This window comes from Chanodichthys erythropterus, chromosome 7 (assembly GCF_024489055.1).
Source record: "Chanodichthys erythropterus isolate Z2021 chromosome 7, ASM2448905v1, whole genome shotgun sequence".
NCBI lineage: Eukaryota > Metazoa > Chordata > Actinopteri > Cypriniformes > Xenocyprididae > Chanodichthys > Chanodichthys erythropterus.
In genome coordinates, this window is record NC_090227.1 from 4791822 (window position 1) to 4819376 (window position 27555).

Genomic DNA, 27555 nt, shown 5'->3' on the forward strand with positions numbered 1-27555 from the left:
CAAGGAGGAATGGCAGAGGATCCCCAAATCTAGGTGTGAAAAACTTGTTGCATCTTTCCCAAAAAGACTCATGGCTGTATTAGATCAAAAGGGTGCTTCTACTAAATACTGAGCAAAGGGTCTGAATACTTAGGACCATGTGATATTTCAGTTTTTCTTTTTTAATAAATGTTTTTCTGTCAATATGGGGTGCTGTGTGTACATTAATGAGGAAAAAAATGAACTTAAATGATTTTAGCAAATGGCTGCAATATAACAGAGAGTTAACAATTTAAGGGGGTCTGAATACTTTACGTACCCACTGTATATAGAAGCTTGTTTCTGCCACTGAATAACAAAAATAAAAAAGGTAATTGTGACTTTTTTCCTCGCAATTATGACTATATCATGCAATTCTGATCTTATACTCACAACTGAGAAAAAAAGCCAGAATTGTGAGATGTAAACTCGCAATTCTGACACTTTTCTTAGAATCGTGATATAAACTAGTAATTGCGAGTTCTAACGTTAAAATTGCATGATAGTTGCAATTGTGTTTAAGTTAGAATTGGGAGATATAAGAATTGCAAAATAAACTTGCAATTCTGAATTTTCTTAGGATTGTGATCTAAACTCGTAATTGCAAGTTAGAAAGTCAGAATTGAGATATAAACTTGCAATTCTAAAAAATAATGTCAGTCTTTTTCCCCTCTGAAATTAGACTTTATAACTTGCAATTTTTTTACATCTCAATTCTGAGAAAGTAAGTCAGAATTGTGAGATATAAACTTATAATTCTGAGAAAAAGTTAGAATTTTGAGATAAAAAGCTTCCATAGATTTCTAATGGATTCACATCCTGAAAAAAGAAAGTGTGGAGTAGATACAAACCTAACATTTGATGAATTCTTAATTGTCAATCACGACAATGATTGAGAGAAGACTTAAATACCTTATTTAAAATGGCATACAAATGAAACAATATTCATATAATATAAAAAAAAAAAAACACCAACTCCACTAAGAGTAATTGATTACACATTTTATTAGGATTAAGACAACATCACAAAGTTACCAAATGAAGACAATACACTGCAAAAGGAGCCTCATCACCTCTCAGAGCTAAAACACATCAGACAGTGTAAGTTTATGGCAAAAGTGTTCAAGATGATGCACACTTAAATCTGCAGGATCGAGTTTGAAGTGTTGCCTAAAACAACGCAGATAGCACAAATGTCAAGGCCAGACAGTTTTTGTCAACTAAACTGTGCTTCCATCTCTGTGCTGTTCAACCAAAATGCATTCGCATTAAGATAAATCCTCCGGAGTCTTCCGCAGAGTGAAGAGTTTTCATGCACATGAAAGGAACGAGCACGGTGTTATAGACCTTAAAGGCAGACACGGCTTATATGTTTTGACATCTCCCAAATCTCCTGCCTTAGATCAGGACTAAAGAAAGAGGTTTAGAGATCATCCCTAGGAACAATCCAAGGGACTCCCTAATATTCTAGCCCCTCTCTTATGTATTTAGTGAAATGCGTCCTTTTGAAGTTGCATTTGCAGGCAAACTAATCTCAGGAGAAATGTTGAAATGCACAGTAAACTTCAGTCAAGTAAACAAAGTGGCAAATGTTGATGAAAGTTAAAGTGTGACATGGAAAGAATGTTAAGCACACAAATGCAAAGTCCCTGAGAGATGTTGGGGACCCCTGACCCACACACGTACACGCCAGTCACTATATGACACCAAATGAAAGCTAAAACTCGTCTAAATCGCCGTGGTGGTTTTGTTACAGTGTATATAGTATTGTATATGCACACAGACAGCTGGACTTAAGCATTAGTACGGTTTGTTGCTTTAATTCACATCCTCGCACCTCATTTTGGTCACAGAGAAATTCTTTTATACTGAGACAAAAAAAATTAAGACAAAATGGTAACTTATGTACGTAAAACCAATTTTATGACCAATTAAAAGTTTACGCTCAAGAACATTGTGGGGCCATTGGCTTAACATTTTACACCAATTCACTGAGAACAAGAACATGGACGATACCTAACTAATACTCTTAGGAGACACAACTACAAAAATGAAGCATGAAGGGTAATGTATCCCGGGTCCAGATTAGCAGACAGAAGGGGCTTTCACACTGGAGGAACCTTATCATAGTTCTTAGAACTATTGGCGGAAGATTTTGCCATGTTCGCACCGCAGGAACTAGGAAGGATTTTAGTTCTAGGGACTCCTTTTGGGGGAACTAAATTAGCTCCTACTTCAGAGTAGGGTCTAAACCAGCACTATAGGAACTACTAGTGATGTAAGTGAATGTTGATTGGTCAAATGCACGTGAAACACTGGTACCTGCCATTTTTTTAAAAGTCATGTACACACAGTTTATAGCCTATATATTTACTCTACAAACTAACTCTATGAACATGGAAAACAATGACAGATGGACCTCTTGAGTTAAAGAGAAAATACAATGCAACTTTGAGGGGACCAAGCAAAACCAATGTATTTCTGCTCAGCTAGTGACATTGAACATCAACCACATGGCAAACGCTAAAGTTCTTTCTTTCTTTGTATAATAGTTCTATCTAATAACATAGATATTAGACAGGCTGTTTAACAAACTGTCAACTAATGAAGATGGAGAATGCAAGCGCTGTGTTCTCAGCTCTGTCAAAATAAAGGTCTGCCACACCATCAAAATAAAAGACACAACAACAAGCGCAGCTTATGTCACTTCAAAGTTCCTACTGGCAGTGCGAATGCAACCAGGAAAATGGCCCTCTGGGAATTATTAATTCTAATGGAACCACCCTGGTGACTTCTAGTTCCTACAACTATCCAGTGCGAAAGCCCCAAGAGACTAAGGAGCAGGAAATGGCCCCACTGATAGCGCCTGTGAGCAGGAACACAGGTTCAGTGCTAATCACGGGATGAAAAGGGCCCCACATTAGTTGGGATTCAATGGGGACTGAGGGTCTGGAATGCATATTGTGGAAGAATTAGAAAAGGAGAAATGAGTGGGGGTTTACATCTCATCTCATAGCAAGTGAACTTCTGGAGGGGCTCATGAGGATAAACTTATCATTGCAGATAAACTTTACGTTTTATTCTGAAGGACACATTTGTTTTGATCTGTGATGTTGTTTTGGATGTTCTTTTAGTGTTTCCCTTTGTTGTTGTTTTTGTTGTGAACAGAGCCCCGTATAAAAAGTTGAGGGAGGGAGGGGAGAGTGAGACAATGAATAACTCCATTCTCCTCGTCCTCTGTTCATCCCGCCCGACAATTCGTCTACGTCTCTCCCCCCTCCTCACGGAGGGGCTGCTGTTAGCAGCGGGTCTCATAGATGCCGCTGCGGCCGATGTAACGCACCCATTTGATGACATCATGGTCGCTGTAGTTCAGCTTCGGCTCGAAGACCTTCAGGTAGCGCACTTTCAGTCCTGATGGAGCAAAAGGTACCTGAAAAGAGAAAAGAGAAAGAAAATTCACACTTAGCTCGGTTAAACAGAGACTGCCTAAAAAAAATAATCCATCTAAAAACAGAATCTCAAAACAACACACTTTACAATACGGTTTAATTCGTAAACATTAGTTAACATTAAGATTAATCAATGCTGTAGAAGTATTGTTCATGTTTATCTCAGGATTTACTAATACATTTTTAAGATCAAAAGTTGTATCTGTTATATTATTTAATGCACTGTGAACCGACATGAACATTTGTATTGACTAGCATTAACCAAGGTTAATAAATGCTGTAAAAATATATTGTTAATTGATGTTAGTTAATGCATTAACTAATGAGCATAAATGAAACATTTTTGTAAAGTGTTACCTAAAACATTTTTAAACTGCTATACTATTGTATCAAAATAACTGATGCGTCACTTAACAGAACATCAAACATTTTTCATCCAGTTTTAGAGATAAAGCTGTTGTAGAATAATTGCAGAACATCCTGAACAAGAAGTGTTTAAAGTCAATGTCTGCCTGTGTGAAAGTATTTGGGGCTCTTCAGGGATTCAAGCTGACCTCAAAGTTCATGGAGATGGGTGGGCGAGCCCACTTCTTTTTGTCATTAGTGGGTAGCAGCTCAATCTCAGCGCTGATCTGAGACTCCTTCATACCAGCCATTCGCTTGATCCTACAAAAGAACAACAAAAATCAGCTCCATGTAAAGCATCGCAGGTCATGAATATTCAACACCTTTTTGATCAGTGAAATCACACAGCTTTTCCAGCTGCTCAAAGGTATTTCTATAATCATTTTAAAGTAGGCATGAAATGAAAAATCACCCTATCTATTTTCTAAATGCATGTTTTAGATTCATTCATGTACGCTTAATTTAAGAAAGCTGACCTCGTAATTTTGATCAAAATGTCATTACTGGATCTGTTATGCTGTCATAAATGTAACCCATACTCTGAATTTGTCCTCTGCATTTAACCTTCCAAGTTAGTGCACACACATTAGGAGTAGTGAGTAGTGAACACACACACACACACACACACACACACACACACACACACACCTGGAGCAGTGGGCAGCCATTTTACTGTGGTGCCCGGGGAGCGATTGAGGTAAAGGTGCCTTGTTCAAGGGCACCTCAGTCATTTCCTGCTGGTATTGAGAATCGAACCCGCAACCTTCGGGTTACCAGTCTGACTCTCTAACCATTAGCCCATGACCCAATTCGATTATCTGTTATACACTAATCCATTACACTCCGCTGTACATCATAATACGGAAGAATGAAATTGCCACTGTTTCTATTTCATCACGAGTTTAAAGACAATTTTGGGAAGGATTTTCATTGTCAGGTACCCATCCTTGGAATTAATAGCTTTAAATGATTCTATTTATTACTGTATGGACCAAGCATGCCGCACAAGTAGGGATGTGCACAAATAGTCGAATATTCGTTCTGTAATTAATATTCGAAAAATAAAAATACTATTCGAATTTTACTGTTGCTTTGCTGGCCATAAATGCAGTGAATCCATGATACATCCTAAGCACTAAAACTCGCATTTATAACTAAATGCACCGGGTGGCGCTGTGGAGCGTGTTTAATAAGTTTATTTTATTTGATCGTCACATAATTTTGTCGTCTGCCTTGCAAAGTTTGGAATTACTTAGATGAAAATGATCATACAAAATGAAATTACTTTTGATCAAATTAATTAATGAAACCGAGTTATCATAATATCAACACCATAATGAGAATGCACATGAAATCTAAATAACGTACCCGTCGAGTGAGGAAAGACAGCTGTCCATCACTGCATTCACGACAGGTAAGCGCAGCTGTAAGTTATCCCCGAGTGAGCAAAGATGACAACTTATCTGATAGCAAAATTATTTTGAGACGTATGCTTCCTTTAAGTTTCGTCGAGGGAGATATATTTACGAACAGAAAACAAAGTGCTACTGTTAGAAACTTAGCTTAGCATACAGTTATGTATATGTATTAGTCTCTGCAATGTCTGTCAGCACAGCTCGTTTTCTCACCCGAGCATGTGGATATTATTGTTTTTCTCAACATGAACATGTGAAACAATATAAACAAGATAACCATATACTGACTCGAGTGTATTATGTACGTTTTGTACAATAACTGGCGCTGTCTGCTTTATTAGTATTTTTCCCGCTCGCGCTGCTTGAGATTAAATGCTTTTGTTCTTAATATTTTCTGTTTACACATATTGTTTAATGCTTTGAACTAAAAGAAAAACCTTAAGACATAACGTAAGCTTGTTGTCTATATTGCCTAATCGTAAGCTTGTTCAGAAATGGTTACAAAATATTGATGAATATAAAACAATAACGTCTTTCTCGTTTAACCTCATTTAAATAAACGAATATTCGAATATTCGTTTTTTACGAGCCCAAATATTCGAATACAATATTTTGGGAAAATGCCCATCCCTACGCACAAGTCCTGAAAAGTGAAGCCAAAGCGCCTCGATCGCCCCCGGGTGGTTGGTCCCTGTATAGGTCATAAACCCCGCCCTCCGGGACGTGAGACAAAATAAACAATTAAATTACTATTCAAATAATTTTTTTCCAAAGATGGTTTCTGTCATTTTATGTAGTTTTTAATCACTCTGATGTTGGTTCAAGTTCGTTTTTTTGTTTAAATACGTTTGGTTTAAGTAATTTAATGCTATAAAAACGGGGGTGTGATGTCATGATTGAAAGCTGTGATTGACAGCTTCTCTGATCAAAGCAGTCACTGAGGGGCCAACAGATTTTTTTTTCAGGAGGAGATTGGAGCTTTCACTTTAATTTATACATTTCCATAACACATTTCCATGTGTTTATTTCACACCAACATAATGAGTTTTTCTGCAGTAAACAGATTCTGCGGGAGTGTGAAGAGCAGACTCAAGTCCTGAATCAGCAAAACATGTCAGCGCCATATTGGGACATTGGCGGCTTTCACTTTTCTACAATGGAAGAGAGAGGAGGTCCATATTTTTTTTACAGTCTATGGTACAGAAGGATGGATTAAATTAAAATGTCCCTGACTTAAGATCCTGGAAATTACAAACTTAAATTCTCTGCTATTCTCAAGTTTTCCTTCACAGTTGGAGCACAGTTTAATATGTCTTGAAGCGAGTTTTGTTTTATCAGATCTTCACTCAGTAGAAAGCTAAAACTAAACAGTGGGATTTGAAACAGAGTATTTAAATATGTATTGTTAGGCACAACACAGGCAAACATTGTTTACGACTGTCAAGCAACCTTGCACATTAAATGAGATTTTAACAACAGCTTCGAATGTGGCTCATCCAATCAAAATTTAGAGTCAAAGTTGTTTTGAGTACTTGTGTTGCTTAATGTGACATTCATTTATTACAATATTGAATATACAGGTGCTGGTCATATAATTAGAATATCATCAAAAATTTGATTTCTTTCACTAATTCCATTCAAAAAAGTGAAACTTGTATATTATATTAATTCATTACACACAGACTGATATATTACTTGTTTATTTCTTTTAATTTTGATGACTATAACTGACAACTAAGGAAAATCCCAAATTCAGTATCTCAGAAAATTAGAATATTACTTTAGACCAAAACAAAGACGGGATTTTTAGAAATCTTGGCCAACTGAAAAGTATGAACATGAAAAGTATGAGCATGTACAGCACTCAATACTTAGTTGGGGCTCCTTTTGCCTGAATTACTGCAGCAATGCGGTGTGGCATGGAGTCGATCTGTCTGTGGCACTGCTCAGGTGTAATGAGAGGCCAGGTTGCTCTGATAGTGGCCTTCATCTCTTCTGCATTGTTGGGTCTGGCATATCACATCTTCCTCTTCACAATACCCCGTAGATTTTCTATGGGGTTAAGGTCAGGCGAGTTTGCTGGCCAATTAAGAACAGGGATACCATGATCCTTAAACCAGGTACTGGTAGCTTTGGCACTGTGTGCAGGTGCCAAGTCCTGTTGGAAAATTAAATCTGCATCTCCATAAAGTTGCGTTGACCTTGGACCTCAGAAAACACAGTGGACCAACACCAGCAGATGACATGGCACCCCAAACCATCACCGACTGTGGAAACTTTACACTGGACCTCAAGCAATGTGGATTGTGTGCCTCTCCTCTCTTCCTCCAGACTCTGGAACGCTGATTTCCAAAGGAAATGCAAAATTTACTTTCATCAGAGAACATAACTTTGGACCACTCAGCAGCAGTCCAGTCCTTTGTGTCTTTAGATGCTTCTGATGCTGTCTGTTGTTCAAGAGTGGCTTGACAAGGAATGCGACAACTGAAACCCCTGTCTTGCATACGTCTGTGCGTAGTGGTTCTTGAAGCACTGACTCCAGCTGCAGTACACTCTTTGTGAATCTCCCCCACATTTTTGAATGGGTTTTGTTTCACAATCCTCTCCAGGGTGCGGTTATCCCTATTGTACACTTTTTTTCTACCAAATCTTTTCCTTCCCTTCGCCTCTATTAATGCCCTCCTTGTGAAAGGTGTCAATGGTCGTCTTTTGGACAACTGTCAAGCCAGCAGTCTTCCCCATGATTGTGTAGCCTACAGAACTAGACTGAGAGACCATTTAAAGGCCTTTGCAGGTGTTTTGAGTTAATTAGCTGATTAGAGTGTGGCACCAGGTGTCTTCAATATTGAACCTTTTCACAATATTCTAATTTTCTGAGATACTTAATTTGGGATTTTCCTTACTTGTCAGTTATAATCATCAAAATTAAAAGAAATAAACATTTGAAATATATTAGTCTGTGTGTAATGAATGAACATAATATACAAGTTTCACTTTTTGAATGGAATTAGTGAAATAAATCAACTTTTTGATGATATTCTAATTATATGACCAGCACCTGTACACCCAAGTTCCAAATAATGAGAAAATTAATTAGATTAAGTATCATTCATTCAGTGATTTAACCAAAATTATGTCTTATTTAATATCTAAACCATTTTTATTTAACTTAATTTCCATCAAAAATGACTACACTATCTTTCAAAAATTTTGGGGTTGGTAAATTTATGTTTTTGCAAGAAGTCTTGCATGAGAATGTAGCGAGTTTGGTTTGATCAGATCCTGACTCCCTAAGTAGAAGGGTAAAATGAAACTGGGATTTGAAACTGAACATTTTGATGGTAATGTAAGAATGGCCTGATCTACCTTGTCAAGTAGTGATTACTTTATCCCAGATACTGAAACAAATGTCTCACCATCTGCACTGGGCAAACATTTGCCAAAACAGATGAAAATGCAAATGAAGATAATGAACTTGTACAAGTGCTGGAGGTAAAATCAAGCCATACTTCCAAACAATGGCGTTCTCACTGGCTTTGTACTTGGCTTTTCCCTTCATACAGATGACTTGAACCCCACTGGTGTTGAGTGGAGTAGGAATGCGCACCTGTAGAGACACACACAACATGTACAACCAATATAGCACTTCCATCAGTTATTTTAAGACTAATGAAGGTTATTTCTGGTGTCAGTCTCACCTCTATCTTCTGTGCTAGCAGGGAGGGCTTGAAGTTGGACTTGATCACCACCTTTACCTCCAGCTTGGTGCGGCCCACCTCACGGACCAATGGGATGACGCGGAAAGGGAGGATGATGTCTTTAGTGGTGCGGTACCTGAGACAAGGGTGCTGTCATTGTGTGCCTGCGTTTGTGTCACACAGCACAGACACACACACACACACACACACACTCTCTCTCTCGCTCTGTCTTTACTGACCTCATGAGCTCATACTCTCCGTCGGGAGGGATGAAGCTAATACTGCGCTCCGAGTCAAACTTGCTGAGACGGACACACTGATGGAACGTGCAGTCATCGATCGCAATGGACTGTTTCCCACTGCAGCAGGGGACACAGAGGAGAGAAACGCAACAATGAAGCAATGAGAAGAGACTGCAGAGAGACCACACACACATTACTCATCAGGGGTGGGCGGCATGACGGTATATACGGTGTGACGGTAGGAAAGTGTCAATTGGTAGAGATTTTGATATAATGCAAGACATATTTAGATGGCTATAGGTGAGAAGAACTACTTTATGTATTTACATGTTAGAGTGATGAAGAAACATGGAATAATGTGAAACTACAACGTGTGACATATCCCAAACAAGTCAAAATGAGGAAAAACGTGTTAAGATGTGTTGTTAGGCACAACACAAGCCGGGCTTTACATAGATTGTCAAGTTAACTCACAACTTGCCGTATTTATGGAGATTTTAACTGATACGTGGAGTACTTTATAACCACTTTTAATGTGGCTCATCTAATCAGAATTTAGAGTCAAATTTGTTTTGTGTACTTGTGTCGCATAATGTGACATTAGTTTGTATATGTATATGTCCAAGATCCAAATAAAGTAACATCCTTTATTCAGTGAATTATCCACTGAAAAATATCTTATTTATTATCTAAACCAGGCGACACTTTATTTGAAGGTGTCCTTGTTATGGTGTACTTATGGTACTTATGGTGTACTTTGTACTTATTATACATTGTACTTACAATAAAATTATGGTTAGGAATAGGTTTTGGTTTAAGGTTACTTGCATATAATTACAGTAAGTACATATAACGTGTAACAAGGACGCTGTAAAATAAAGTGTTATTCTAAACCATTTTTATTTAATTTCCATTAAAAATAATGATACTACCATTTCAAAAGTTGAGGTCAATAAAAGTTTTATGCTCACCAATGCAGCATTTATTTAAACAATAAAAAAGTAATCAGATAAACTATGAAATATTGCAATTTAAAAGAACTGTTCTATTGTAATAATTTTAAAATGTAATTTATATCTGTGATCAAAGCAGAATTTTCAGCATCATTACTCCAGTCTTCAGTGTCACATGATCCTTCAGAAATCATTCGAATATGATGATTTTCTGCTCAAGTAACATTTCTTATTATCAATGTTGAAAACAGTTGTGCTGCTTCATATTTTGTGGAAACTGTGATACAATTTTTTTCCCCAGGATTAAATAAAACATTCAAATAAAAAGTATTTGAAATCTTTTGTAGCAATATAAATGTCTTTACTGTCACATTTGATCAATTTAATGCATCCTAGCTAAATAAAAGTATTAATTTCTTTTTTTTTTTTTTTAAATCATATTGACCCTTAAACCTTTGAACGCTAGTGTATATTGTAATATATACTGTTATTAGATTATGCAAGATTCTAGTCATACCGCCAACCTCTATTATCCATAATGTACAACATGACAACATTACATACTGCTAATATATTGAGAAGGATGTTTGCTTCCAGCACTGTGACCACAACAAAACTGCAAGTTTTGTGATTTGCTGATACCAGATTAGAAGAAATAAAGCATTATGCTGTGGTCAGAGCCGAGGAGGGGAGGCGTTTGAGGGGTCACAAGAAAAGATATCAACTTTAACACAGACTCTAATGAGAGTGGCTATCAGTTCAGGTAAGGGGTTCTTCAGTAAAACAAGACGGGGGAAAAGACTGTTGGTATGAGACGAGACAAATGAACTGAAGAAAAAGCTACGCTCCTTCACTTAGAGCCGCTAAACACTTCCTCACATATCAGGAGGCAAAGGCAGTGTCATCCAATGCAAAAAGATCATCTTTATTGAGACGTTTGATGGCATGACACAAAGACAGCTGACAAACGGCTAAGACAGGACTGAGTGGAGGTGACAGATCAGGTGATGTCAGGACAGAGTTACGCTACCTGCCTCCCAACTCACTGAAGTCCAGCGGGAGAGAGGAGAGAGGCACACAAATCAACAGAAAAAAAATGGAAAAAATAAAGGGCTAAAACAAACGGCACCTCAGAATAAAACATTCCTCAATAAAGATACAAATACCTACCAGCACAAAAGGAAACGGGGGAGAGCAAGACTAAGACGGTATGTTACAGGACATAATGGAGCCAGGGAATGAATGTGCTCCACGTGAGATTTCCTGTAATTATCGTGCCCAAATGTTCTGCACTTCATCTTACCTTTCAGCACTTTTGTTCTTCTGGGTGCTTATAAGGCTTTATCAAAGATTATTCTGAGTATGCTACTATAATCAAAACATGACTATAGCATATGCTATAAATTATTTAGTCCTTAAAGTAAACATAAAATGGCTTTCGCAGCTCATTTTATTTCAACAATGTGATGCACTTCCAAGTAAAACAAAACATTCAACAGGACTTTATTAGTCGGAACTGACTGGACTGTGAAAAAGTCCCTATTCTTAAACGTTACACACTTATAAGAATGCCCACCTGGAGGTCAAAACAAAGCTTTCCTCTGCTTCCCACCAGTTATTCTCACCAGGGGCCAGTTGCACCAGCTGTGCGCAAGTTACAACGTAGACTAGTTTTGACGTAAATGGGCACTAAGTTACAACTTACGCACTACTAAATATTTTTGTGTTGCACCATTAAACTTAGTTGAAGCGTAACTCTACGTATACACTAAATATTTACGGAAGCCTCCTATCAGGAGTAACGGTTGGAATAAAATAGCAGACTGACTGAACTGCATCGATAAGCTCTTGTTTTACCTGACAGACTTCATTGTTTACACATGATACTGCTGACATTTACACTCTCTTACATTTTAAGAGAGAGAACATCATGTGAAAAGATTACTTTGTTAGACACTTCAACACGAACCCGTTAAACAGCGCGCCGCTGTGTGCATCGGTCCTATCACTCCGTTGTGCATGTCAAATAAAATCAGTCATAAACAATAAATGTAATTTCTTATGTTTTTTTTGTTGTTGTTGTTTCAGTATTTATTTATTGATCCTTATTAATTTCGTTTCAAATAGTTTCTGAATGTTATTTACATATAAAAACATTTATGATTAAGGCTATTATATTTAATGGGAACTTATTTTTAATGTTAGCTACGTGAGGCAAAATAAGTCAGAATGAAGGATAAACTTAAATTCACGGAATTTCAACAACTTCTGCTCCTGTATTTGAAGGATCACTGAGGGTAAACGTCATATTATGCGACTACGCATTACTTTACGGAGACCTTACGAGCTACTAGCTACATTCTGCCTTAAGAACAAATGGTGCAACCGAATAAAGTACAGAGTTAGTTACAAACTAGCTAGTAGTTACTAAAGCCACTAGTGTGGACTTTACGTTCCAATTTAAGAAAGAACTTACGAACGGCTGGTGCAACCCTACCCAGGTCTGTACTAATGTACTAAACAAAAGACCAAACTCAGCTTAATGCAGATGCACAGAGAATATTAATGCCACACACTAAATTCCATGTTAAAGGTTTTCCCATAGAAAACCATTATAAAGAAAGTGCTTAATGCATTAAGATTAAGAACTTCTTTAAAATATCTTCTTTTGTGTTGAACTGAGGAAAGAAACTCATACAAGTTTGGAACTACTTGAGGGCGAGTAAATTACAGAATTTTCATTTTTGGGTGAACTAACCCTTTTTGTTTGTTTGATTGTTTGTTTTTATTTGGGTTCTCATGTGGGTTTGTGAGCCTCTAGGGGCTCATGATAGAACTGCAGGGGGTTTGTGAGAGTGATACAAATGCCATTACTAGATTAAATTTCATTAAAAAAAAAGTTGAATTTTTTAATTTTTTAAATTTGAATTTAGAACACTTTACTCTGACCTTATGAGAAGTCATTATATGGCAATTAGTAAATAAGTTAAAAAAAAAAAAAATCCCTCTTGTTCAATGGTTTACTCACCACAGCAGCCCTCACATTTCCATACGAGTGTCATCCAACTCACCTCTTGCCTGAGTCATCAGTAGTGCCACCTTTGCCCTGCTTGTCGATGACAATCTTGTCGTTCATGCCAAACTTGCACTCTGGCATTCCACTCAGGTAGCTCTTCATCACCACACGCCCTGACACATGGGCACTCAACACCTGACCTGCACACACAGACGCACAGAATACAATCACTTTGTGCAGTTTCATTACACAGTGATGGATGACATTAAAATTAGTAGTACGGTAATTCTCAACCATGAATCTACTGTAACTATTTGTCCAGCAGAGGACAGTAACGCTCACCCTGCGGTGACATCAGCAAGTTCACACTTTCCAGTACATCCAAGAAGAGTTCATTGCGGCGATATTTGATGCCTTCACGTCTCCAGCCGATCTGTCCAGTGACCTGACTGGTAATCTGAGACTGCTCCTCTTTCGTCTGAAGAACGCAACGTATAGCATGCGAGAGAAACATGAGCACAGCCAAAATATGAGCCAGATATTTTGTATTTTACACATTACGAGTTGTCATGTGAAAACATCATTGAAAATATAAATGTGAGATATAAAGGACTGCATGGATGATGTACTTTTATAGGCCAAAACCCGTAAAAAAAATTATCATTAACACATCCAGTTCCATCACCCTAAAGTCAGTGAATGGTTTTTTGGTTAAATGCCTGAAATAAGGTCTGTGGTGAACACAAGCTCAAAATATTTTCACGTTTTATTCAACGACGACATAAAACACCAATGCAAAAAACCCATTGGGGTTTTGTTAAGGGAACCAGAGTGACTTCCGGGTTGGCCAACAGAAATGTCACTACTCTATAATTATAAAAGAATAACTGTGCTTACATGATGCTGGGCGCAGTGAATTACAGGTCATCAGTCACGTGGTGAGCGGTGATGTGAAGACGAGGGTGTCAGAAACATTAACACACAGTTCAGTTTCCACATGCTTCAAATAAAGGCTGTGCTCAATAAACTCAGATTTACACTTCTGCTACAGGTACATTAATAGTGTCCATTCTCATAGAGCATATTAAGACACCAAATGAACCACATGCTGGTGTGTCAAGCAGAACTTACCTGGCTCTTAATACCCTGTTGAGTAATGAAGGTCTTCAAGGCTCCGGTCTCAGAGTTCTGGGGGTATCCAAAATCCAGTATCTCTATAGTGAGGGCAAAGAGACAAACTATGAGTATGTGTTGAACTAATAAAGCAGCACTGCTCTACAGACTCCAGGAATTCAGGAGTTTTGAGCTTTAAGCCCATGTCTTTTTCATGTCTGTTGGGAATCATTAGGCACCTCATGATCTGATCCGATTCTGGGAGTCACAATCAGATTCCAAAACAATTCTTCATCAATATTTATTATTTTATTAATTAATTAATTAGTTCACTGACTTTAAATCTTACATTTATTTGTAAAAAATTTTATTTAATTACTTAATTATAAGTACTTTTTAAAATAATTACAAATTTTGTGTTAAGAATTTTCAACTGACTAAGTATAGCTTCAAAACATACAAGCAAGCAGTAAATAATAAAGATGAACAAAGAAACCATTTAAAGCAATAAACAGAGCTTTAAGCATCTAAACGTTTTCCAGTTAAGATCAATGAGAGTTTTCTCTCAGCTTTTTGCCGTTTGATTATTACTGATGACATCACAAACAGAGGGAATCTAAAAGGCTGCATAACACTAATGCACAGATCTGTTTTGACAGATCAGATGTTTTGTCCTGTTTGTCTAATCCCTTAAGACAGGGATGGACAACTCTGGTCCTGGAGGGCCAGTGTCCAGCAGAGTTTAGCTCCAACCCTAATCAAACACACCTGAACTAGCTAATCAAGGTCTTTAGGATTAGTAGAAAGTTATAGGCAAGTGAGTTTTTATCAGGAATGGAGATAAACTCTGCAGGACACTGGCCCTCCAGGACTGGAGTTGTCCATCCCTGCCTTAAGACATTACTGTGTTTAGACTAATTTCGTCATAAAAGCATTTTGAGATGCAAGTGCATTCAAAGGGATAGTTCACCCAAAAATGAAATTTCTGTCATTAATTACTCACCCTCATGTCGTTCCAAACCCATAAGACTTGTGTTCATCTTCAGAACACAAATGAAGATCTTTTTGATGAAATCAGAGATTTCTCTCCCTCCATTGACAGTCAACGCAACTACCACTTTGACGTTTCAAAAAGTTCATAAAGAAATTGTAAAACTAATCCACATGAATTGAGCAGATGTGTCCAAATTTTCTGAAGAGACTCGATCACTTTATATGATGAACAGATTGAATTTAGGCTTTTATTCACATATAAACATTCATCAACTCACACATCAGCTGTGGTAAACAGAAGCTCAAGCATGTTTGCTTGACGTGAGAATCAATGAGGTTCATCCTTGTGTTACGCAGGACGTTTAAGTGGTTTGTTTTTGCGTGTCAAGCAGGTTCATTGAGCTTCTGTTTATGTTCGCTGATTATTGTTTATATAAGAATAAAAACATAAATAATATCGTCTCTTCAGAAAATTTGGACTAAATCGCTCAATTCGTGTGGATTAGTTTTATGATCTGTTTATGAACTTTTTGAAGCATCAAAGTGGTAGTTGTGTCGACTGTCAATGGAGGGAAATCACTCGAATTTCATCAAAAAGATCTTCATTTGTGTACTTGAGCATTTTCATTTTTGGATGAACTCTAACTGTTTACACAGAGTCACACACAGTGAGTGCTCCTCAAACCGAATGTGAGCATTTGAAAGCAGCGGTCTGTTAGTAAGTGAATTTTGTGTATTGAATATATAGGTCAACTGCATTGCAAATGGCAAAAATGATGCCTTCGGGGAGCATTTTTAAGGGAAAACACTAAAGCACGTATTTCTCACAGCGCATTTTCCTGTGCAATAAAGCCCGCGGTTGGCCTTGTAATTCGCTTCAATCTTATAGAAGATTATTTTATGGAAGATTTGAGGGTTTGTGTGTGTGTAGGATTGGAAGCAAGCAGAATACGGCTGTTTCTAGAGCACACATAATGCCATCGTGCATCTTAAGGTAAAACGAATCTCAGATACACTGAAGAGAGAATCGCGATGCATCAGATAATCTTTTTTTTTTTTTCTCTCCCATCCCTAATGTACTCATTTATAGTAAACATTCGTTTTTGGGGGGTCAGGAAAATGACACAAACCAAAATTTTAATTAATAATAACTTAAATATTATTAATATAAACTTAATTATATTCTTTAAATGTAATTGTTACTATAATTATTTATATTTGTATTATGTGATTTAAAAAAAAAATTAATAATAACATTTTTTTTTTAAATTAAAGCAAAAAGACAATGTATCCTCTTTTTTGTTCCTTTGAACTATATTGCACTAATGGTTATATTTTATATACTTTCCCAACAATCATAGGCATGAATTTATTTGAAAAATGTGTGATAATTGCATTCAGCCATTGTAAAGTCTGTCAAGTGAACAGGTACTGGTTGTCCAAAAAAAAAAATAATAAAAAATAAAAAAAACTGCAGGAAAGGGATTTTAAGGTTTATGGTACAATATAATCACTCATGACACAGTTCAGCAAAGCTGCTTTATAGTTTGCTTTATAGTTATAACTTTGCAATACAGACACTGTTATTGTCCCGTTAATTACTGTGCTAAGCTAAGCTGCTTTGAAACAATCTGTATTGTATAAAGTGCTATATAAATAAATGTGACTTGACTTGAGCTCAAATGTGAATCAACAGCATCCATCTCAGGGAGCAGAGGAGATGTCTGTCTGTCTGTGCAGTATTTTCTTTAGGCTTCGATTTTCTCATCAACGTTTCATAAAAATCAAAACCTAAAAAAACAACAGCACAACAGTTGTGGTAAGAGTTCATGGCTGGAACTGGCAAAGAAGGGAACTGCAGTATAATCAACATTACAGTCAAGCAATAGATAGAGGTAATTTTAACTTTACTATGGTAATAATAATGGATAGATAATTCTGCTGAATGGAGAAGGGAGTCATCGTACCATCTAGAAGCTCGTAGATCAACACAAAGTTGTTCTTGATATTCTCCTCGCTGATCTTGCCGAAATAGGCGGTCATAACGTCACACATCTTGTAGAGGAACTCAAACACCATGGCTGCGTTGACATTCTGCTTAGTAACAGCAGCCAGCCAGATGTTGGAGCGCTTGACGTGGAAGAAGCTGGTTCGGGCGATGTTTGTGACGGGCGAGCGCACCTGCTGACGTGCGTGGATCACGTTCACACGGAACGCATCCACCGCATTCCTCCTGGAGAAAGACCATTGGGGTGGTGTGAGATTGGTGTAGAGTTATTTGAAAATAACTGTTAGGTTAATCGACTAATCAAAAAATAATTTAAAGATTTATTGATTGGAAAAATAACAATTAGTTGCAGCCTAATCAAACATCAGGGGCTGGTAACTCAAAAGCTGTTAGTTCCAATGAAAGCTGCAATCCAGCAGAAACACTCACAGTTTTGCTGACAAAAACTCAACTACTGACTGCTAGGAGCACAACGCTATAGCTCTACTCCAAAACCTAGTGTGCTGCCTCACTGCCTACACAACAAGCTACTTTCTAAGGGTGTGTTCACACCCTGGTTCTCTTGGTTCAGACCAAAACAAAGTGACACATTTACACCATGTCCTAACCAGACACGAGGCTGTGACGTGATAAAAGGTATCTTTTCTATGTTAGTCTGAGTTTTTGTCCTAACTAGCTGCGACATACGATGATTCTATTTTAGAAACGGTTTCCATTTTTCTGCTACGTCGCGGCCGGAACAACCCAAAGCATGATAACGATAATCTCAGGTACTGTTTATGCACTTTATTTAATGTTAAAAGTGTCTAACGTGAGTTTAAATATCATTTTGTGTGTCTTTTATAGCTGCACTGAAAGCAACAATGGACAATTCACCTCAGATCTTCAAAATTAATAAAAGAAAACAAGAACATTCAAACGGTCAACTTATTGTTAACAGAAGACAAAGACAAGGATCGTTTCAGTAACTCAGTATGTATTTTTAATAATGTTAAAATAGTGTAAAATTCATGAATTTGATTATGTACTTATCCATTTCATAGTGAGTACCGTATGTGACGAATTTCGACCCCCTGCCCGATTATTACCCCCTATTATGGACCCTTTTCACAGACTGTGACAATGTGTTTTAACGGTCATCAATATTTTAAATACTGCAAATTTTTTTCATATTTTTTTTTTTAAACTTAGGTACATTTATAACACCATACCTAGTACTACATTACCTTTGCATCAAATAACAAAAATCTAGTTAACGCTGCTGTGAGGGTGTTTCTAATACAGCGGCTATGGGAGTGACAGTAAAAATGACATCTTTCTCTCTTCTGACTGCCGTTATCAATCACTCTCTATTTAAAAGTTGTGAAAACACTATTGTGGAGTTTTTCTTTTGCTATTTGAGCAAATGGAAACAAAAAAATATATTTAATGTATTCTCTCATTCACCGCTTCTGAGAAACCCAGATATGTGAAAAGGGTCTATTGGTAGGTTTAGGAGAAGGTGTGGGGGAGGGACTAGGATTAGGGGTGGGGTTAAAATTAGGCAATCAGGTAGCGACTTCAATGCGGGGGGGGTGATAATTTGGAAGGGGGTCGAAATTCGGCACAACACCGGGAGCTTGCAGAGAGAGCCCGCCCATGCGTTCTTCCGATTGGCAGTGATTTTTGATTTACTTTATTGCTTCTCATAGTCACGTTGCATTTGGTGTGGACAGACAAATTGTCACTGGAATCTTATTGCATTGCGTATGATTAGGACACGATATCAGTCCTGGTTCGCTTAGCGTTCACACTGTCATTTTTAACACCGAATCTAAAGATACAAAAAAGAAAAAAGGCTTTAATTATGTATATTTTGCAAAGTAACTTGTCGAACATCCAAAACAATGCTGTGTGCTGGGCTAAATGCTCTCGCTGTATGTGCATACATATGATGGAGCGGACAACTCATGACGAGTTTATAAAATGTGTAAAGGAATCCCTCCGTCACACACGAACGAAGATCTGCTGCGAGGAGACGCGTTCTGTCCTTTTTAGGGTCGCATTTTGTGACATTGTGTCCTGTTTTTGGTTTATTTACATGTCTTTGGTCCGTGTTGCGTTCATATATCTGTTGAACTGCACCAGAGTTTGTTTGAAAGCAGATCAGGGTCCACTTGTTTGGTGTACCAGGGTACAGATGGCAGCGTTTACACTTATTCAAATGGACCGCACTAACAGAGCAATTGCACCAGAGTTTGTTTTAATTGAACCAATCCTGCCAAGTGTGAACACACCCCAAGTCAACACCTTAACTGAACTGACACCTCGTAAATTACTGATTGGAACTCTCTAGAGAAAGCAACACTTATTATACTGATCCTAAAGCAAAGCACACAAGAAAAGTGATTTACAGTTGATTCCGACAGTTTGGCATTCGCATGACAAGTCTGCCATTTTCACAGGAAGATCCAGTTATGACATTTTGATTAAACATGATAACCAACATTTTTTAAAAATGAAAGATATGCCGTCTAGGTAGGCAACTTACTAGACATTGGAATCAAACTTACATTTAGCTTATCTCTGGGTTTATAAAATAAGCATCACTTCATTTCAGCTGTCCATTTTTATGCTACATACACGTTTTCAGCCCCTCTCTCCTCCAGGCACACTCGACATGCACACGCACTGCTACTTCATCTAATGATCTCTCTTTTTCATACAGCCCTGCATGCATGCATGAGCACACACACTGCGACAGTATGAGTTGGCAGCGACGTACAGACCCACTGTATCCATAGCAACCCTTCCCTGAACAGACCATGACTAGACGGTTGCCTGAATATTCCAGAACGGAACTTCCACGCAATCACAGGCCGTGTTCTAGAAGTCTCACTCTCCCCTTTCTCTTCATATACCTACTGAAGGTGCAGAACTGGGTCATACTGGGTTTAAAAAAAAATTTAAAAGAGGAGGTTCGCAACATTTGATTGCCATTTTTCCTACAGAGGCCAAAAACGATAGGAGCTTAAAGGAGCACAAAGGTAAGAACTAAAATACAAGAACACATACCCTTGATGTTAAAACCTAGATCTACTTCCTGCTGACACAATCACAATCTTCTCACCAGCCGAAACAAAACCTCACACATTTTACAAACCACACTGACTTACCCGATGTCATCACGGTAGACACGGGAGATCAGCACCTCGCCCTTGTGGTTGTAGATGAAGAGTCCTCCGATCATGGTGTTGGTCTCACTCAGTGTTTACAAGCCATTTTGGAAAACTGAAGAGAGGCAGAGCCAAGCTGTCAGTCACTGGAAAGATAATCTGCCAAAAACAATTTAATTGTATGTTCATGCCGTGGTTATATTTGTTGCACTGAACTTAGCTTATTCTGTTTTTAAACATTTCTTAAATTTTAAAATATAGAAAAAAAAGAGGACAAATAAGGAAAAAAGTATTAGTTCACTTTAAAATGAAAATTACTCCTAGCTTTACTCACCCTCAAGCCATCCTAGGTGTATATGACTTTCTTCTTTCTGATGAACACAAAATGGGAGTTATATTAATAAATATCCTGATGCATCCCAGCTTTATAATGGCAGTGAACGGGACCAACAAGTATGAGCCTAAGGAAGTGTCTCCATCCATCATAAACGTACTCCACACGGCTCTGGGGGTTTATTAAAGGCCCTCTGAAGTGAAGCGATACATTTGTGTAAGAAAAATATCCATATTTAACAAGTTAAATAATAACTAGCTTTTGCCAAACCGCCTTCTGTATTCAACTTACGAAGAAAGTGTAACGCCGCTCGCATTTCAAAACACACTACGTCTTAAGCCTTCCGTATTTAACTTACGAAAAAAGCATAACTGGCACGACATTGCTGTAAGCCAGTGATTATAATTTGTAATGTTTTAAATATGGATATTTTTCTTACAAAAACCTATTGGTTCATTTCAGAAGGACTTTATTAACCCACTGGAGTCACATGGATTACTTTTATGATGGATGGATGCGCTTTTTGGAGGTTCAAAAACTCTGACAATATTCAATGCCATTACAAAGTTGGGAAGAGCCAGGATGTTATTTAACTGTGTTTGGCTGAAAATAGGAAGCCATATACACCTAGGATGGCTTGAGGGTGACTAAATTATGGAATAATTTAGGGCTGGGACAATACATCGATTGATACAATGAATCTGGATCTATCCAGATAATCAATTCTGAGCTTAGTTTTAACAGCAGATGGCTAGTTTTTAACTGCACACTCTCAAACGCTCACGAAGAAGACTCGTGCTTTAGGCTGAGTCATGTAAGTGGTTAAATATACTTGCACCTCGGAATGCTTTTAGGATGCAAGATTTGTAATTCGCTTCAACCTTTTCAAACTTTATTATTTTAGGTTTAAGTGGTGTGTGTAAAGGAACTGGAAGCAGGCAGTGTACAAGTAGTGCCATCTGCTGTTTAAAAACTAGGCTCAGAATCAATTCGAGAGAGAAAAAAATATCAAATAAAAAATATCTGAAAATATCAGAATCGCTCCAAATGAAATGAGATTCATTGTATTGTCCCAGCCCTAGAATATTTTTCATTTTAGGGTGAACTATCCCTTTAAGATGACAGACAAATTTATAGGACACAAGCCATGCACACTACTTTTACAACGCTGTTCAACAGCACTGCGCTCATTCACTTTCATTGGATGGAAAAGAGCAGCGTGAACATTCTGCAAAACATCTCCTTTTGTGTTCACTTAAAAATAAAACATTTGTATTTGTATATTATATTTTTTTCCATAGGTTCAGTAAACTAGAATTTGACTATTATTTCATAGACTTTACAGGGTTAAACTGACATTTCCCAGTCACTGTCATCTCTCTGGATGACAGGACCCCTGCCATTGAACAAAGCGGAAATGTCAAAGAACAGATAACAGCTGTTTGTAATTCAACCAAAATTAACCTGAACATGATTATGCAGACAGGCGTAACCTCTGCAATGATTTGTGAGTGAAATTAATATTAATATACAGTCAGTCTGCATAGCTTGTACACTAGATTACACCCCACTCGATAAAACAACATTAGGAATGATTACTGGGACACCAAAACAGTTCCAGTGCTTATGAATATATTTAAATATTCATAAACATGATGAATATTTTGATGATGATGTCATTTCTCAGCTCTACAGCATCCATCATGGCTGCTGATGGAAAAATAGAAGAGTTCACATGGAAATACTGGCGTAGATATTATTAAAAAAATTCCATTATTTCCAATAATGATTTTAATAGATGTATAATCCTCTGCCGCATCTACTATTTTTGCGGATGGAGGCTCAGACCAGCCCACTGCGGACTGCCTGTGTCGCCTCAAAAATCACAAGACGCTAATAACAAACACATTCAATCCAGATTCTATATTATAGTATCGTTATGAAAAAGAGATTGTTATTTAATGTAAAATGCTTGTGTGAAACAGACGATATCGTTGAATGTAAAGGTATGTGGCGCGAGCCGCAGCTCTTCCCATTCAAACTCTCAAACATCACGATTTTAAACGTATTGCGTTTTCTTTAAATGACCAGTCCCAATTAATCCACTTTATGCATTTAACATATTTCCATTCGTGAATATAACGTTAAACACCCGCGTCCGGCTAGTTAGCTGGTTAAGCTAACTAACTAGCCCAGCTCGGTTGTGTCACGACTGTCCGGACTGGTGGATTCACTCTCTCACTCTCTCTCTCACTCACCTCTGCGTGTCTGTCTCTGTGTCTCCCTCCGGACCGGACCTGGACCGGTTCAGCCGAGACAGATGTGTTCGGTTCTGACCGAAGCTCTGAGTTATTGAGTGTATTTTGTGTTTCAGGCTGCGGTCACCGTTCACCCATGAATCCAAGATGTCGCCCGCTCCTCCCTCCCTCTGCAGCCGTCAGCTGACACGCGCGCGCGCGCACGCACATACATGTTGGTTTCACGATATTATTGAGGACATCCAATGCTTTCTATGCGTACTGAACTTGACTTGCCAACCTCTGCTGAAGAAAATAAAGCCATTTAGGTACAAGGGACGCTCTATATTTGAGATGTAGGAAAGCCTCAGTTTGATGGCAGGTAACAAACGAAAACAAAAATGCTCACAGGTACAGTGCTTTAGCGGGCTGACGCTATAGGTGTGCTTAAATAAATAATACTTAAAGTCCCCCTGTAGTCATTTATTATTTTAGCCCGTAAAACTCATCTTTGATCACCAAAATTACATATTCTTCATGAAGGATTAGTCCACTTTCAAATACAGTTTTCCTGATAATTTACTCACCCCCATGTCATCCAAGATGTTCATGTCCTTCTTTCTTCAGTCGAAAAGAAATTAAGGTTTTTGATGAAAACATTCCAGGATTATCATCCTTATAATGGACTTCAGTGTCCTCCAAATGGTTGAAAGTCAAAATTACAGTTTCATTGCAGCTTCAAAGGGCTTTAAACGATACCAGACGAGGAATAAGGGTCTTATCTAGTGAAACGATCTGTCATTTTCTAAAATAAATAAATAAAAAGTTATATACTTTTAACCATAAACGCTCGTCTTGAACTAGCTCTCTTCTTCTTCTTCTCTATTAGAATTCCGGCAGTGTAGACACTGCTAAGTGTGTTACTGCCCTCCACAGGTCAAAGTTTGAACTAAATTGTCATATTCAATATGCTAGTGCAAGTATTTAACAATTAGTTCAAACTTTGACCTGTGGAGGGCAGTCATACACTAGCATAAACCTTAAAAATCAAAAACCTTAATTTCTTTTCGACTGAAGAAAGACATAAACATCTTGGATGGCATGCGGGTGAGTAAATTATCAGGAAATTTTAATTTGAAAGTGAACTAATCCTTTAAAATAGCTTGAATGTAACTCTACACCCTTGCATCATTTAATATACCCGGATCAATGAATATGCAAATTAGCCCCACTCACGAGTCCACTCACTCGCACAAGTTCAGAGATCCACTTGGTCAACTTACTAAGGTAAGCGCTGCACAATGGTATCGCTTTTTACGTCGGACATTTAACGGTAAATAAAGGATTAGTCCACTTTTAAATAAAATTTCCCTGATAATTTACTAACCTCCATGTCATCCAAGATGTTCATGTCTTTCTTCAGTCGAAAGGAAATTAAGGTTTTTGATGAAAACATTCCAGGATTATTCTCCTTATAGTGGACTTCAATGGACTCCAGACGGTTGAAGGTCAAAATTACAGTTTCAGTGCAGCTTCAAAGGGCTTTAAACGATACCAGACGAGGAATAAGGGTCTTATCTAGAAAAACGATCTGTCATTTTCGAAAAAAAATACAACCTTTATAAACACAAAATATCTCCTTGCACGTGCTTTCGCTTTCCGCATTTTTCAAAAAGGTTACGCTGTATGTCCTCCGCCTTCCCTATTCAACTTGCGGAACGAACGCGGCGCCAGTTTAGTTTTTTTCCAAAAGTAGAATAGGGAAGGCGTTACATTAGATTCAGTTCACACTTAAGTATATTCTTTTAAAGTATATTATTTCCATAACAACTCTTTTTAAAAGTATGCTAAAGTGTACTTCTTTAACTGTAAAGTTTTGTGTAAATAAACCCGAAGACTGCTGGATTGGATTGGACTCCAGATGTGTGTGTTGGAGGAGAGTTTTTCACTGTGATTGATGATGCTTCATCTTGTCAAATGAAGGGTTACAGATCACAGCAAAAGGCTGTATATAATTTTCTTAGGTACTGTAAGTTTTCATATTTTGTGCTTGCTTTTGCTCCTCCTCTTTGTCTGCTTTCTGGAATCCATTTTTAAGAGCAAAATGAATTCAGACCGCATGGTTTATTACAGCTTCTTGTTGGCCCTCTTACATTTCAGTGTTGGATAGTGTTAGTTGCCAAAAAACCTGACCAAAAACAAAAAAAAGCCCTTTAATGAAAGTTATCATCAGTTTTATTGTCAAAAGGTGAACATTATAATAGTTATAATAATAGCCCAGCAATAGTCTCCTCAACAAGCTGCATGATTTATGTGTATAAAGGATGCATAATCATTTTGAGATGCTTCATCATGTGTAAGTGATTCCATCTGAGTCGTTGTATATAAATTATAGCTTGTCCCTGGATCTTCTTTTGATACAGTGGAAATGTAAATCTTAGAACAGCTCTTCTGAAAGCCAAAGAGAACAAAATTCATTTTCCACCCCTTTTGAAAAAGATGTGTGTTAATAGTATCGAATGTGAACTTGTAGTGTACTACAAATCTTAAAAGTATGTTTTTAAAAACCCGTACTTGTAGATAATATAATATTAATTAAAGACCATTTAAGTGTACTTAAATATAGTATACATTCATGACTGTGTTTCTTAAAATACTTAAAGTTTTCACCCAAAAATGAAAATTCTGTCGTTTATTACTCCCCCTCGTGTCTTTCAACATCCGGAAGATTTTCTTTCATCTTTGGAACACAAATTAAGATATTTTTAATGAAATCCGACAGCTTTCTGTCCCTTCATAGAGATCCAATGCAACTACCTCTTTCAAGGTGTAGTAAGGTAGTAAAGACATCACTAAAGTTCTCCATGTGACTCCAGTGGTTTAACCTCAGTTTAACGAGTTTGTTTGCCCATATAATCTTTAGGGTATTAGGTTAGCTAATTTGGCTTGCTGTCCACTGAGGAGGGGCTCGATGAAGCATCTTCAACTCGAGCTCTGATACACCCCCCAGTGAATAAATAGGATGTGATTACATAGGGCAAGGTACCTGAAATGAAGGTGGAGTTTGGGGAGGTGGAGGGGTGCTGAAACAGCTGAGACTGAAGAGAGGTAAGCAGCTGCTTATATACACTGGCTGTTGATTGGAAGATTAGATGGGCTCGCTCCTCCCTAAATTACGTTTAGGAACTTCACTTTATGAAGCGACACAAGTCGCTCCTGGGAAGTTTGTATTTAAGAGATGGGAAGTTGTATGTATGACAGCAGGTGCGTTCAAGTCACTTTTGTCAGCGTAAGATGCCGGTGTACCTTATCTTAATTAATTACACAAAAATAAAGCACTTCTACTTCTAGAAAATGAAGAACAAAGAATGTGCATCTGGTGCGTTTTGCTTTTCATTTTTTAAATTAATTTATGAAGCCACTGTAAACTTTATCATTATGATAGCATTATAATATAACAATATAATATTTTGTGCAGGCAATTAGCTTACTTCCTTGTAAATGGAAAAGCCTGACGATGTCACTGCTAATACCTATATAAGTATTGTTGTATTCCGCCATGTTTCTCACTGACACGCCCCCAACTCATACAGATCTGGGCTTAAAGAAAATCCCAAGCTTCCCACTCGTATTTACTACATTGTGGTGGCGTTCATGTGCGTTTAGCTCGTAAATACGATCTTTCCTACTTGAATTGAATGCACTCTTACACGCATATCTAGATCGCCTGTTCTTCTTCTGCGCTTTTTGCTGTTGTGGTTAGTGTGGAAGAAATTTAGAATAATTTCATATGATTATCCTTAAGTTTGAGTATGCACTCTTTGAGTCATGTGGAAGGCCGTATTTAGGGATTATTTCTGGCTGTCTGCCAGGGCCCAAATATGTGTGTCAAATGTATGGGTTTTGTATAGCAAGGGGATGTGAGCTTCATGTGACAGGTGGAGGGGTACTGTGTAAGTCACGTGTCTAAATATGGGAAGAGAACAGAGTTTTCGGCCTTGAAGGCCAAGATATAAGGGAGAGTGGGAGACTGTAATCTCTGTCTCACACTCTGCAGTTTTTGTGTGCTTCTGTATGACTGTCTGACCTTTCTTGCAAGAAATAAAACCTTTGAAAGACATTTGGACGTGTTTGTCTCTTATGCAGTAAGAGTCCTTTTGATTTTTGCCACAACATTAGCAAACAGCGTTGCATTACCGCACACACCCCCTTGTGGATTGGAGTGTGGATCACCTGTGACTGACCGTATGCATCGTCTGACTGTATGGACAAATGCATGTACTGTTACACTCCTAGTATATAGTATGTAGCACAGCACTGTTTCAGTTTCGATTCACAGAAAATGCTACTCTACACAAGTAGCGCCAACCACGCAACATGCGCCAACCATCTTCTCAAATTCATAATGAGAATTGTTTATAAATCTGTTGTCAACAAAGAGAAGTGTTAAGGTCTCCCTGTGGGTTTCCGCCAAAATAAAAGCTCAATGGTTTAACATTTGTAAGCGAATTAAGGC

General features: G+C 37.8%; 1 protein-coding gene across 4 annotated transcripts; it reads right to left on the reverse strand.

Moving 5' to 3' along the window:
- Positions 1-1390: 1390 nt before the first annotated feature.
- Positions 1391-23217, reverse strand: ap2m1b (adaptor related protein complex 2 subunit mu 1b). Of its 4 annotated transcripts, none has more exons than XM_067389659.1 (12): positions 23061-23217; positions 20803-20839; positions 20469-20583; positions 17273-17538; positions 14331-14413; positions 13542-13677; positions 13255-13399; positions 9228-9347; positions 8989-9124; positions 8800-8897; positions 4025-4136; positions 1391-3451 (listed from the first exon to the last, which is right to left on the reverse strand). In XM_067389659.1, the coding sequence occupies exons 3-12, from the start codon at positions 20540-20542 to the stop codon at positions 3317-3319; spliced, it is 1305 nt and encodes a 434-aa protein (XP_067245760.1). In that variant the 5' UTR covers positions 20543-20583; positions 20803-20839; positions 23061-23217; the 3' UTR covers positions 1391-3316. The 4 variants fall into 4 exon arrangements, with proteins under 4 accessions (XP_067245760.1, XP_067245757.1, XP_067245759.1 ...); XM_067389656.1 differs by having other exon boundaries at positions 20469-20627; XM_067389658.1 differs by lacking the exon at positions 20803-20839.
- Between the last annotated feature and the right edge of the window lie 4338 nt (positions 23218-27555).

Coding starts and splice junctions, on each gene's coding strand:
- ap2m1b (XM_067389658.1), bottom strand. CDS start 20,542: ATGATCGGAGGACTCTTCATCTACAACCACAAGGGCGAGGTGCTGATC. Junction 9,348..13,254: donor ACTGATGACTCAGGCAAGAG/GTGAGTTGGATG, acceptor CCCCTGCTGCAG/TGGGAAACAGTCCATTGCGA. Junction 4,137..8,799: donor GAGAACGCCATTGTTTGGAA/GTATGGCTTGAT, acceptor GTTCTTTTGTAG/GATCAAGCGAATGGCTGGTA.